Here is a 15589-nt window from a genome sequence, read left to right on the forward strand (position 1 = left end):
CAGGGTAATCTAAACTATTGTAACTTTCTGACACTCAACCAATTCGCATGGAAATTCTGAGAAATACACCTTTGTCTTGGCATTTCAAAAATGATTGTGTAATTGCATGTTTTAGTCATCATATTTTCCAAAGATTGCTTTCGCTTTCAATAAAGTATCAGTTAAATACCTGATAAGTGAATGAATCGAATTATGACATTTTACTACGCATGATCGAATTTCTTCAGTATGAACGGTGTGTCCTTGGAATAATAAGCGAGTTAAGCATATGAATCTATGCTTAATTAGGTCTAACTTTCTCACGAATAATGATATAAAGACCACGTTGAAAATGGATTACTCAAATTATCATGTAGAGTTTTTGGAAGATAGCTTTCCAAAACAGATTGATCGAGTTTTTTCCATTTTGTCTATGCCAGTTTCACCTAGCCCTTCCTACAATATGTCACTTTCCATTAAACGAAATTGATGTTTTATTAAAGCGTGTTTTTTCACCTGGACTTCATCTATTCTGTTAATAAATCCGTTGAATTATTGTAACACTAATATGAAAACTCTAGAGTAAAGCCCTGAGGTTGATTTCAAATTAAACCCTGATTAGAGGCACACTTTAAGGGCTTAAACGACAATGAGCTACAGAAACAAACATATAAACAACACATACACTGAATTAAAAACACCCCAAACAGACCACAGACAGAAGACATTACCTTTTTTTCAGATCAAATTGATCTAAGATTCATTATTCAATACCGTTACAATAATTTAACGTATCGTATATATATCAACGCATCCATTGTGAACATGTTAAATAAAAAAAAAACAGTTCAACGAATATTCAGCAAATATTTCTCCAAAAGATCAATATTTGAAATTATGTTGTTTTTATTTCTCCAGCAATCAGTAAAGCGTGCGATATCTCGAGTTTGATAACGATTTTACAATTAATGATCCATTAATCTTCCCATTCAAAGGCAGAAAGAGGTAATCGTTTTTCATTTATTGAATGCCCTTGGTGTTTTGTATTGGTTCTAATTCAGAACTCTTTTCGTTGTTATCCTTTGCTATTTTATTATTGTGATGCTTACGTACTACATTATTGTGTTATTTTCTTAGTGTTTACGTTCAAGGCCTTAAATTATTACAACGCGTGAACAGTCTGAAAAAAAGGAGTTTCTTTGTTAAACACTGGCAAGGATCGTTCTCTTAAAACATTAAAAAAAAATCATGGAACGAAATACAACGCGACATTATATATCCTTCGGACATTATGATTATAATACAGTTTTGAGAATATAATAGAATGCAGGTTTTACAAGAGAATAGGGCTGTTGAAACAAAATACGGCTTTTAGTATAGAGTACAGCTTTGGTAATAAAATGCCGCTTACATGTATATAGGATACGGCTTTTACAATAGAATATCGAATTTATTATAGATAAACCGCATCAATTGGCATCATCTGAATGAAGCCGTTTGTTTGAAAGATAAGAATGAAACAACACAGGTGTACTTTTATGGTGTATATTAGATATGCAGTCAACATAATTAAATACAAAAATATAGGTTTCTGTTAGTTAAAAAGTATAATTAACAGTAAAATAATTTAAATCCGTTTCGCAATCGTGCATTTTATTTGTGAATATGTGAATATGAAAACAATGAAGTATGTGTACCTGAATTTATTAAGTCAATTGATGTCAACTTCCCGAAAATGAAATAGTACTTGTAAATAGTATTTGTATACTACCGTAAGTTCTAAGTGCGCTCCAGGTTTACACCATGTTTTCAGTTGATTTTTGAAAAGAAACTATTGAATAGTCACCAAAGGAAAAGAATAATCCTAACTCGGATACCAGAAGTTTTGTAAATAGAATACAAACCAGATAAGATTTCTTTTTCTCGTACAGGTTATTTCCATAATAGTGGAGTTCGTCTCCTTGTCTCATTAAGCCGTTTTCCCCCGGAAAGTAAAAAAAAGAAATGTGATTCTGCATATTACGTCCTAATTAGAATTACTGACCACCACTTCTCTGTAAGTCTGCACAATTTTATTTTCCGCTATACACTAATCAGACCGTTCGTCGCTTGGAATGCTGGTCTTTAAGATTTTGTGAAACAAAGGTAGAACCAGGATCTTTGTCATAGACTCGAAGTTTTTCCTTGTTCTTTGAGAAACATTTTTTGATACTTTTCTGACAAGTTTATCTAATATCATTGTAATATAAAACTAACCGTCTGAACTCTGTTAAAAATGTGTACCTGCTAAGTTCAAAAAGTAAAACGTGAAATGCAAGAAAAGAGAGTTTATGTGAAAAATGGAGTAACTGTTGACGAAACCCCTTATATATTTCAGCAGTAAAAATAGTTTTTATGCGGCAGATACAATTTTGATTCAATTTAATGTCTAGTGCATGCGAACATACCATACAGAAATAAATTGTTCAACGCGGTTCGTTATTTGCGTTAGATGCATTTTTTAAAATTAATCTTTACCGAATGTTTTGCTGTTAAACCTAACATGACAGACCTAGTCCCATCCTACTCCCATGGCATGATAAATAATTTATAGCCGCCACAAATACATTTGGTAGCCGTCTGTTCTGCTCTGACAGTCGTCGATGACAATTCGGATAACAATGGCACAATAACGCATGATGCTTAATACAATATGCATACGATTATTTGTGTGTCGAGACAAACGTTTAAAATTTAATAGCTTTGGTCTGTTAAGTTTATTGATAGGAAAATCATGCGTGTACGTTGTTTAAACAAATTCCGTTATTAATGTGTTTTCCTTATCAAATTGTCTGGATTTTTTTTATTATTTACTATTTTAAGGGGTGCCAGGAAGACTTAAATACTTAAATAATTACATCTTTAAATGCGTGAAGTGACTTGTTACAACAGATAAATGACCATCCGACGTAAGTTTTCCACGTGGGATTAAATGTTATTTTTAAATGTAAAACTACATGAACACGTGACACGACTACCTGAGAAAAACATTTAATATCCTACTCAGATCCATACAACCGAAGACTTAAAAGGGTCTGAAAAGAATCACCTTCAAATGATAATACAACTGAATGCAAGTTTAATGTATAAAATAAGTATAATCTAGTATTTATCCTCATGTTAACTGTATATATTGTATGTATGTATTTATTTTATGTTTAAGAAAGACATATTATTCGATTATTCATCAAAAGATTAAATACTTGGTACAATGTCTTAAAATAACTATTTTAAGTGAAATTCAGGTTATCAGAGTTACGAATTGTCGGATACGTCTCACAACGATTAAGTTGAATTACGTCGAGTGTAACTTTGATCCTCCACAACCCGCTTCGATGCAAGTTTTTGTCAATTAACTCAACATAAAAAATGCGCAATGTTAAAATGCGGTTGTGAAATTGTATGTTGAATGCTGAAGTGGTTATATTGCGCGACATGTACATATTTGACAAAAACAAAACACTCGTAGAACGGTTTCTTTCAGATATTGAAGCATGTGTGAAATAGTTGATGACTGTTTTATACTTTGCATTTATCATTCTAAAGAGATTATCGTCGATGCAAAAAATTACAATATAACTCATGTACATCTTTGAGTATGCCCTATTAGAAATAAACAATGCTCGAAACTATATTTATATAACTTAAAAATGGCATCCTTACATACTAAAATTATGTGTTTCAAAACCTGCCCGTTTCAAAATCTTCCATTCGACTTGTCGCGGGTTATTATGCAAATGAGCTAATCAAACTTCCAAAATATGTTGAAATTGAAGAGAAAACGGTAAACAATTGAGCAATCCTACGATCGTTTGATTAAAATAATCCAGAAAGGGATTTCATGAGGACATTAAAGTGGATTTAAAGCATTATGAATTGTCGGGGGAATGTTTTGATGACTCTGAAAGCAGGTGGTCATACGATACGATAAATCTCACTGGATGGCCGACGGACATTAACCATGCTATTGTAAAAAAAATCCGACAATTGTTTATTCGCACGGTTGTACAGAGGACAATACGTTCCTTGAGCATAATCTAAACAAAAACAGCGTTTGACACGTTGGCTTAATAAACAGTTTTTAGGGTTCACCAAAGATAAACTTTGACCACCTTATTTTAACTATAGCTTACCAATTTCTAAAAGTATTAGAGCACAATCTATAATATATCGACTATTTCATTCTTAAATATGCAAATTCTGCAAATTTACAAATTTATGCAAATACTAATGTTATGGAATAATTGCTGTAAGACGACCACATTTTAAATATTTAAGTTCCTGTATCGTAATATTGTTTACCTCATGGTGAATGTTCTCTTGCAAACCAATATCTTAATAAAAAGACATAATTGATACATAACACATGCATGACTACTTACCTAAATTTAAAATAATGTTCGTCGAAAAAAATAAAACTGCTGCAATGCACGAATAATTCCGCAGAATAAAATCCAACTTTAGGAATAGCATTGTCAATTACATTCAAATATGTTTTTTTTAAATTTCATTCTTTAACCACCGTTCCTGAAAATATGTTTCCGATTGAGCACTGGTTGCTACTAACTTCCTTTTTAAAAATAAAACAGTATTAATTAACCATTTTTTTTTTTTAAATTCCTTTGAACAATGTTATAATTCCTCCGTTTCGTGATATTGAAAACACTAATATGAAAGCAAAGCCCCACACTCCTCTCATAGTTATAAATTCTCACGGAGACCCTGTACTGTAGGCTAAAATAAATCATCTGAATTTCGACGACATTGTGCAAGCATTAAAACTCAAATATGTTAAAAGTTCTACCGCATGACATTTTCATTCCATATTTTGTATCAAGGAACATGTAGCGAATGACTTTATGATTAATTAGCTCAAACTTACTCAAGAATTATGATATAAAGAATGCAGAAAGGGTTTAACTACCCTGATTGTTGTACAAATATTATCCTTAAGATAACTTTTCAAAATAGATTGCAAGAGCTGTTTCTCCTCCGTCTTTGTTTATTTATACTAATCCCTTCTTCAACAAGCTGTTACATTCCATTTCATGTTATGTGATCGATAACACATGGATAAGATAGTCATTTATAAGTGCTCACTTAACCGCATTATCGTTATTTGTGACCGTACAGGCATGTCAATTAAACACATATATTTTTCAGGAAAAAATAAATGGTCTATGGTGTTTTTCGTATTACTTCTTATTTACTTGAAAATTTGACATAAACATTCTGACCTTAGTTTTTTGCTCAGTTCTATTTTCCATTCTTTTATTCTATTACGTAGCATTAAATAAACGCATTTATATTTAACAGAGCTTCAATTACACATCAAACAAAATCGTTTGTTTCCACATTAAAATCCCGAATCAAAATAATTGAGACGAGTTAAAACTAAATACATCTCTTATAGAACACTAATGAAGTTGTTCAAAACACTTATGTTCCAGTATATCAAAAAAGTAATATCCCCTCGTGAGACGCTACAGATTGCATGGAAATGCTAGAGAACAAACTTAATGATCCATTTCCATTTCCATTCAGAAGCAGGAAAAGTCAGAGTAGAGAAGTTGTCTACTTTCATCAACTGAATGCCCGATTATGCTGTTCGCTGGTTCTCATTCAGAACGTTTTTTGTTGTCATCGTAAGAGATCAATTTGTGTGTTATTGGCGTTATTATATATTCAAAGAGCCCAAGTGCCGTAGTTACATTCAAGACGACATTGAATAAACATTGTGAAAAAAACGTTTTTGAAATCAGCTATGCCTTCCGTCTAAAAGTTATTATAAAAATACATATGCAATGTGTATAGATACCATCGGAAAGAAATTTTCAACTGACACTTTCAAACGTTTAAGACGGAAATCATTATACTTTATTTAGTGGGAAAGTATTGTATTTTCAACAATCACAGGCAGTATTTTAATATGCTAGCGAAATATTTTGTTCATTAACTGTTTGATAAACATGTATAGCCATTAACATAAGACTATTGTACGTTTCAATGTGCATCATGCTGCCTGCTCTTGTAATTCTTATGCAATAGCAAATCTGCGTAGGCCAAACATTATCTTACAGATCAATGTTCAATTAAACGGACATTTACTGAAAGATAAGGTATCTTTATCATTCTTTTTTTGCTGGGGGGGGGGGGGGGTGTAAAAGTGCCCTCTTCACTTTCCATGGAAACAATTCAAGTAAGGTATACTTTTGTACTTTTGAATTATATACTTATCGGTCAGAACAATTCTAAAGCGAATGGCATAATTTAACAGAATGTTTTTGAAATTTACTGCGACTGCGTTGCATAATTATATCTGATGTCTTTGTTCATATAAATTATCGTTTAAACTAAGGCTACATTAACTAGCCAACAACCCGTGGCAAACTCGCGAATTGAACGCATGATCAGTGGACCAGCGCGACTAGTTCAGTTTTGAACGTCTAGTTACCCAGGTAATCCGAGTTGGAATCCCGTAATTTCCCTTTGTGGTGCATTAATGATGCACTAAGCTTTATTCCGTACTCAAGTTAACGGCTTGGATTAATTCTGAATGTTTGCTTCACACTAAAAAAATCAAATATGTCTCGTAATTGTGCATTTTGTGGTATTTTCAAAACGATTTTGAGGTTTTATTTGCACCTGTTTAGCCAATTGATTCCAACTACGCAAGATGAAGTTTCTAATTTAATAAACGGCACTTGCTATTTATAAAGGCACTAAAAGATAAGAAAATCCGGAAACATTGCAATGGAATGAACGAACGATGCTTTTACTCGTATTGGTTATTTTCATTGTGGCGGTAGTATACTCGTCTCATTACGTCATTTCCTTCGGGCTGCGAATGTAGAAAATGTGATTCTGCATATTACGTCCGAAATATCATTAGTATAGTTTCTGGCCACCATATATCTGCAAGTGTACAACATTTGATTTTCAGCATAACGTTTTCTTAAAGCCTGTTTGATGCTTTGAATTAATTTCTTTAATATCTAGTACATCAACGCTTTAATATAGAAATTCGTAGAAGGCTTTGTTTGAAGAACATTTTTCGCAATTTTTCCGATAAGAATCTTTAATAACATTGTACATACAATTTCAGCAAATGGCGAGTAAAACGAAAGATGAATTTAAATTCAATTTGAATGTTGACACAAACCACATATCTCAGAACGAAAACAATGTCAGGAATGGAAACATAAATGAACTTCATGCCATCTTTTGCAACATGGTACGCAAGTTGCGATGGACTGTAATATATTATGCATTGTGACATGGTTTATGAAAGTAATTTGTTAAGTATTAAAGTATAGTAATTTTTGTTAGAAGTACATATGGGTATTGTTATTTCATCATAGTCATGTTTGTGCTTTCCGCTTTTTTTGCAACATAGATGACTGACTCAGTTCCACGGCATTGTGAATAATTTACAGCCGGTCCTTCTATTTACTGGCTGTCTGGCTAGCATTGTTTGCTGGCCGTCTGGATTCTCTGCCAGTCAGAGAGTAATGTCTCTGACGACAATGGAACAAAAACACATGTGGCTTCATAAAATATTCACACGACGATATAGATGACTCGGCAAAACTATAAATGTTCATTGCATTGATCCTTTCCTGTTATTGAACAGGTTGTTTATACACTTCTCTAGCACTGGTGTTCTATGGCTTGTTCTGAGATTTCAAACAAATTTTCTAGTCCAAATGATTTAAACTAAATATGACGAAAACATTATACGTCTGTTTAAACCAAAGAACGATAACGAAACAAAAACATATGTGAAACGAATGCTTCGTTCGTGAAATAGACACAAACTTTATCATTTAAAGAAATCTTCAAAATGTTGCCGAAAAGTAGAAACATTTCCCGAAAAGAACGACTTAAACTTGCATCAATTCATTAAACAGTTTGAGGGATAATTGACTGTTTGAAAATGGCACAAATGATGTCATGATTGAGTAAATGATTCAATGAGCCACTTACACTGGGGCTTAATATCTGAAAAATCTAAACGTCGATTTCAACGAAAATAAACAGTCTTAGTATTGAAATATAAGGTTTTTAAAATCAACGTCTTAACTTACGTAAAGTTAGTTTAGTTTAAGTATTGCCGAAAGTAATCGATACAAAGACAAAGAATTTTATCGATATTGTTTATCTGTCTTATAAGCCAAAAACGATCAAATGAAACAATATTCATGACGCTTTACACTAGATTTCAAAAGAAATAATTTATACTTCATTAAACTGTTTGTTCAACTGAGCGTATGGTTTATTTATTTGCGAAGTAATTGTCTGACAGTCTGACCGATTGATTTATTAAACAACATCAATAGTGTGTAAATTACCTCTTTCCCTTTCATGTATTCATGAATACATCGGAATGATTAATCATTTATTTCCTTCATGTTTTGTTTTTGCGACTTTATCTATAATCATGACATTTTAACCGAGTATTTATTTAAATTTAAAAACCTACAAAAACAACAGTAATACGTTATTTAAATTCTTAAGTCGTAGTCACCGTCTAAATAATACGATTTTGCTGATAAGCGCGTCGAACAGATCCATTAATAAGCATCTGAACGCATACGCTTCAAAATTCATTATAACAATAACATTGCTGCAAATATAAGTTATAATTGCACTAATAGGAATGGTAATATGACCATTTCTGTAAATTTATGATGGTTTAATTGTGTTATGACAAAATTAATGCATTACTAAAACTCGTTTGGTTTTTCGCAGCATTACAAAAATTTGAGATCGACCGAACCAGTGTGTCTCTTCTTAATCTCTACTTGTAGGAAATACAGTTCAACTTACTAGGCAATTCCAGCTGCATATGTTCTTGGAGTGTTTTTATTGTAATATACGTATTCTTCCGATCACAGTCTTTCACATTTAATTTTTAAAAAAAGTTCTTGTAAACTTGGGTTAAGTTTAAACTGAAAATTATACTCAATGCAAGCGTCTTGTTTAATTTGCTTCATATGCTAACAATGATAAATATGTGTGTAGTACATAGTCGTTTAATGAGGGAACGCACGTATTTTATACGGATAATCGATTAGATGTAGCAACATAATAATTATCAAATCAAATACGCATCTGAAGACTGTTTTCCTGTGCCACGAATTAAACATGTTATTTCAATTTTCTGGATAATTTGCTCCCCCAAAGAAATGAGGAAACATTCCGCTTGTCTGAACCGCAACTTGCATCAGATCACAATATAATTAATAAACATATAAACCAATACAAGTCGTTATTATTTTGAACGAACACACTGTCATAACTGTAAAACGCAGGTCATGCTAAATTTTATACATATTGAGAGAACAAGCACTGAATATACCGAAACACAATGAAAGACCTTTATAATTTAGAAATGAAACTGCATGTTTAATGTAATGATGTTTGAGTTTTGTGTTTAGATAAAAATAGTTTAATTGAATGCATGGGATTATTGTTAACACTAATCGGATCATTTGTTAGTGCATATATCTGGGTTTACAAATCGGCACATAAAATCATTGTGTTCAAACTCAAGTTTACATACATATACATTTTATATACGTTTTATTTGTGATTATTTTTATGTTTTGTCTTTAAAGATGTAAAAATTCCATCTTAGAGTTCAAATAGTTGAACATCTAGTTGTTTAAAACAGCAAACATAGCTCAATTGAAAACCTGATTTTTGTATAAGAAAACTAATTAATTATGCATTCAATTAATATACACAAGGCCAGGCTAGTTTAGAACTTGCTGTTAGATTGAGGTTTACTTTCTGATATTTCTCAACATTTCCTCTCCCTTCAAAACTGCAGATTGACATATGTATCTATAGCTAATAGATCATGCTTTAATTGGTGCCATAGTCATTAAAACAATTTATTTTGAAAAAAAGGAATTCAATATGAAACAGTCAGAAATTTATTGAGACCTCTCACTTTAAGTACAAAATCGAAAAAAGAAAGATATAATCCATAAGTAAACGAAAATATAGTATAAATATTTGGTGGCATATATTATGATACTTATTTGAAAAATACAGTGTTTATGTCAGAGTTTCTGTTGCATACATATATAATGATATCAGTTTTTTTCCTTGGTAATGTTTGAACAGATTTAACCACCATATTCCTTTTCTCAAAATAGGAACTTTTGCAATATTACTTTGAATTAAAAGTAAATTATGATTAATGCTGTTTATTATTTACAATTTTAATTTATTAATAAAAACAAAACTATATATTCAGTTGTTAGATCTATCAATTTTTCTGATACCAGGCTTATTGCTCACTACTAACGAGCCATCAATAATGTTTCCAATCAGATAATAGCGATATCACTAGCAAGCTGTTGAGAAATTCTGATTTATTAGGGTATCATTAGCATTCAGTCCCTTATTTTCTGGGAATTCTTGGTCAATGTGGGCTTATTCTGTAGAGGGTATTCACGTTGACTATATGAACGTAAGGATGAATTTTTTAAACGAATTTCTTGATTTGCAGAAGTCATATCTAAAGGTCCAATGCCATGAAGCATTATAAGCATCTGGGGCTACCATTTTAAAAAGAAAAGTAAATAACTAAGATATTTCACAGGTGATGCATGATATAATTATACACATGGTAACAGCGTCTGATACAAAGTGGTTTTTGAAAGCCACAAGTGTTTGTGTCTTGCACGAAGCAGACTTTGCTGTCTGTGCTACACAATATCATCAGTAGCGAGAATAAGTGATTAAATATTGCACGAGTATAAACTGCATTAACATTCTCAGCCTCTTATTTCTGATTCATTATATTGTATTATTCGATCAATTTGTATCGTTTTTGTAACATATAACGCTATAGGATAGGTAAAGTAATAATCAAATTATAATTTCTAATGTAACTTGAATGACTCAAAACTGAATAATTGAATTAACTTTGTTATGTTCTGTTAAAATGTACACAAATAAAAATTGTATAATTATGTGTAGAAATTTTAGGTGAGACAAGAAAAAGCGCAACCTGTAGAAGAAAGAACAATTATTCCAGTCGTAAATCATTCACAAGGAATTTAAGATTTATTTGAACCTATCTTGCTTCTTTTATCCAGTAGGTGCACACTTTGCAGAGCAATCTTCAAAATTGTATGCGTTATATTATAATATTGGAACGGATTTTTTTTGTTTTGCCTTTTTATCGGAGTTATTTGGTCACAGCATTTGCTTGTGAAACGAGTGTAATATCTAAGTATGAGTAAACGATATGCTTAGCTATTAAAACACAAGTGGGTGTTACTGCCTTGCCCTTCCAACACCCAATTGAGTCCCAAATGGTGCTAAAATATAAGCAAGTCTCGAATACTGCTTACATTTTACATGAGCATTGAACTATTAACACATGCATAATGCATGGCCTAGTAATAAGACGTTTGGCTTTGAACCCAGGGGTCACAGGTTTAATACCCCATTTCACTAGTTATGTTCTCATTGATTTCAGACAGATAAGTTTGCCTTACACTTAGTGCACGTTAAAAGACAAATGTATAACATAAGGGTATTATATGTTGACTGTTGGTAGGTACTGACCTATTTACGATAAACGCAATCAGAGTTATATGTAGGAAATTCCGCTCATCTCATTTTAAGATACAGGCAGTAAATGTTAAATCGTAATGTTTTTGTCGTGGTCCTTTGATAATTATTGTCCGTCTCTCAAGGATAACGGATAGTTTTCGTCACAACTATACAACCACTCGAGATATCGCTATGAAACTTGTTACATAATATACCGTACAAGTAGCAAATAACGTCACTGTAGGACATTTTTATCTTTTATAATTCTTTCCCCGGGGTAATAGAATGAGGATATCATGCTAGTACCGTATATATTACTTGTAGCTCAATGTAGCAAGTACTAAACTTTATTTCCTATGCACAGGTGTTTATAATATAACAATAAGAGCCATAAGAACAACCCCATTTCAAAGAACATGATGTGAAGAAACCTCGGTTAGGGGACGTGACACCAGGGCTTAAATCTTAAACTCCGATTATGGACAACATTTCTCTGAAGCTCTTGCAAGGTCCATATTTTCGATTGAATACATTAAAATAATATGTTTTTCGGCATTTCATATTTGGTTGACCTGTTATCAAACGAACAAGATATTTGTTTAACCAAACCATGTTTTTATTGCTGATTCGTTTTATAGTTTATTAAAAATGCATAAAGGACTTAGGCATATGAGCATATATCAATGATATACAAACATAACAACGACCACACCAGCCCTCAAAGACAGCTTACAATTCTTAGTCTGAAATGGTACATTCTCTGTGTAATTCAGAAGTTTCTTTACATATATTCATTATAGTCATGATTGCAATATAAATATAGTAACTTGCTTACGCATTGCAAAAGGTCGTACCGATATTGTAAGTACTGCTTCAATAGGCCCTTAATCTCGCTTACCAACAGGAGAAGGGTTACTGCGACAACAAGTCCAATTCAGTTGGCATGCAATATTTGGAGAAAGAATTGGGTCAGGTTTATAGTGTGTTTTCATGAATTCATTACAGTGTTTTAAATCTCGAAAATTAGAAAGGAAGCATAACTGATATTTCAAATATCTGCTTTAATGGATATAAGTTCAGATTAAAAGCGATGTGTATTGTATGTCAAAATGTTTCCATTACGAGGAATGACAGTTGGAATCTGTAAGCGGTCTAAGAAAAACATTTGTCATTTTCCAGAGTTGTAGTTCTTTATTGAAGTAATAACTATAAGTTTTCTATTGTTATACCATTGCCTTTCCATTCAATAATACAAATATAAAATTCAAATTTGCTTGCGTGTGAGACTCTTAAGATATATCGCATGTGCATGCAATCATATGTCGGCACAGCAGCTAATTCAATGCTATAATGCAATAAATAGCTTGTATTTCACGCCATCTACACGTCTGAATCATTTCCTCTCAATATAAGGGTGGCCATTAGTTTTAGTCTGGTGCGTATGAATGCATGATGTTTGTTATTTTCCAGAATACGTCGTTCCTTACTGTATTATGTTTCGATCAGGGCTCAGTGCGAGCGGTCACAGACTAAGGCTAGCCAAAATAGCTTGGACACACAGCATCCAATAATCAATTCAGCTTATGAATTCTCATCTTTTATGTCATTTCAAAATTTCCATTCAGTTAAAACGATGTAAAAATGTACGCATTTGATATTCATACATAATCACCGTTTCAATTGCTCTTTGAACAGTGTCTTTCCACACTAATTCTAACTCAAAACAATTTAAACGATCTACCAGGAGATAAAACTGCAATTAAACACTTAATGCAATTGTGTGTTTATTGTGGAACGTTTCTGTTCTAATAGATCAAAAAATGGTATCCCTTGATGATTTCAAACGTATGCCAGATTATACAACTAATGGACCATTTATCTCTCCTTGCAGAGACAGGCAGAATCCTAAGAGTTCAATTGTTGTGCTACAGGCATAAAGTTATATCTTTCGTGTACTGTTTACGTTTAAGATGGAAATTAAATATGTAAACGATGGTAATAAAATAAATATATTTATTGCAATCAGAAATGCTCGTTCAAAATGTAATGAAAGCAACACTTTTCCATTTGCTATTAGTGAGCGTATTATCTGTTTTCAATCATAAACACACACTTGAAACATGTGTGACTATACGATTATCTTTATACTTTTAGACGTTCATATCATTAGTGCAGGTCAACTCCAAATGCGTCATCTAAACCTGTAACCGAAAATTTACAAAGCGGGGGGTGTCATTTGAACACGAGTTATTAATTACATTAGTGTCATGATCACAAATCACGAAAGGTACAATTAATTACACGGTTTTAATGAAAAAACATTTTAAAAACGTTTCACGTACCATTTCACCCACTGTTTTATACGCACAGTTATGAAGGTAATATGAAAAAGAAGTACACAGTTTCTTTTGTACATAAGATTGTAGACTTCAACGAAATGTATTCAGCTTCTTTATTAGACGTAGCAACTTCTTTTATCAGGAGTGCAACAAAGTTTCAACTCTAGATGTCTGTGGCCGAAAGTGTTGTAAATTGAATAATCTACTTTCTCCTCAGACAGTCAATTTGTTTAATAGCAATGTCCATCTCCACATCTCATAATGCTGTATTCCCCGGGCAATGAATGTAATAAATGTGATTCTGCATATACCATCCGAAATAGCATTAGTAGTTTTACTGATTATCACATTCGTTCAAGTGTACAGAATATGATGTTCCGCCAAATATTTCGAATCAGCCTGGTCATCGGTTTGAACTGATTGCTTTAAGCTTTTGCGAATTAATGCTTTTTCCAGGAAGGTCACGGTCCTAAAGAATTAATTTTTATAGAAGTTTTATTTTTTCGACTACTATATTTGTATTTACAAATAGGGTTTGACATATAAAGCAATATTTATGCAAAAAGCTACAGAAACATGCTCAGTAGCAAAAAGTTTAAACATAAACCCGGTTTAGTGGCAATGGGCAAACGCCAAAGACATAGAACATAAAATCACAAACAAGAAACATAGAACAGCACAAAACTCTACAAACAGCACAGTGCATAAACACTAAAAACCTGCAATGTATATACATACACTGTGTGAAACAGAGATAGTTTGGATATATTGTAAGATGCATCGACTCATACGAGTAATATTAGTTAATTTAAAATGTACTTTGAAATGTTCATTCAAATCCTGGTATATTTCAACGGTGTATTGAATGTGGCGTAAGGTAAACAGAAAAGATGGAACTTTGCAATTGAGGCAGAATCTGACTTTTGTTAGGGATAAAGGATAATAAAACATTGTAAGAAAAATGGAACAGTGGAAGAGAAACTGATAAAGGGAGCATTGTAAGGGACAAAAAAAATGAAAATTCTATTAGGGTAAAAAAGAGAAAGGGTTTGGAGGGAAACAGAAAATGAGATATTTGTCGCAGTAACAGAAATGGGAAAGTAATTTTGGTATAAGTTTAGTATCCTTTGCATGTTAACAAGGTGTATTAAACACATGTTTAAAACGAATGTTGCAGTGTGTGTTAGTACTTCAAGTTTATTACTCTTTCATTGTGTTCATGTTCATACTCTTGATATGGGAAATGCAGTTTCATTGCACAATAACGCATCAAATATTCATCATTAATAACCCTTTCGTTTAATATTTACACGATGACAGATATGTCGGTTCCAAAGATAAACAATGTTTCATGCGCTAGCACGTCATAAAAAGTGAATGATTAAAGTTTGTTTAAACAATTCGCAGATAATAGCTTTTCATTTAGAAATAATCCAATTAAACGATATCTAAAATGATCATTATTTATTAAAACAAAGTGTTTCCTTTTCTAATCTCTAATCGAAATTTAAATTTTACCAAAAAGATAGAATATTCCTATTTGTTCAGATAATAAGATTTTAACCATTACATTACACCACTGAATAAAGTTTTCATTCAACAACAATTAAATATTTTTACACTCATTGAAATAGTGCTTACAGGCTTATATTATC

The 15589-nt window shown here is 32.2% G+C and overlaps 1 protein-coding gene across 2 annotated transcripts in view; it reads right to left on the reverse strand.

Moving 5' to 3' along the window:
- Positions 1-15589, reverse strand: part of LOC128229208 (zwei Ig domain protein zig-8-like) — a 177156-nt gene that overhangs the window by 127541 nt on the left and 34026 nt on the right. The window contains exon 1 of one of the 2 annotated variants that reach the window (XM_052940958.1): positions 4401-4793. The exons of the other annotated variant lie outside the window; for it this stretch is intronic. Coding sequence (XP_052796918.1) covers positions 4401-4491 — 91 coding nt within the window. The 5' untranslated portion in view covers positions 4492-4793. Of the gene's footprint in view, positions 1-4400; positions 4794-15589 lie in introns of those variants that run through there. 2 annotated transcript variants of the gene reach the window in all.

Source organism: Mya arenaria, chromosome 3 (assembly GCF_026914265.1).
Source record: "Mya arenaria isolate MELC-2E11 chromosome 3, ASM2691426v1".
Lineage (NCBI taxonomy): Eukaryota > Metazoa > Mollusca > Bivalvia > Myida > Myidae > Mya > Mya arenaria.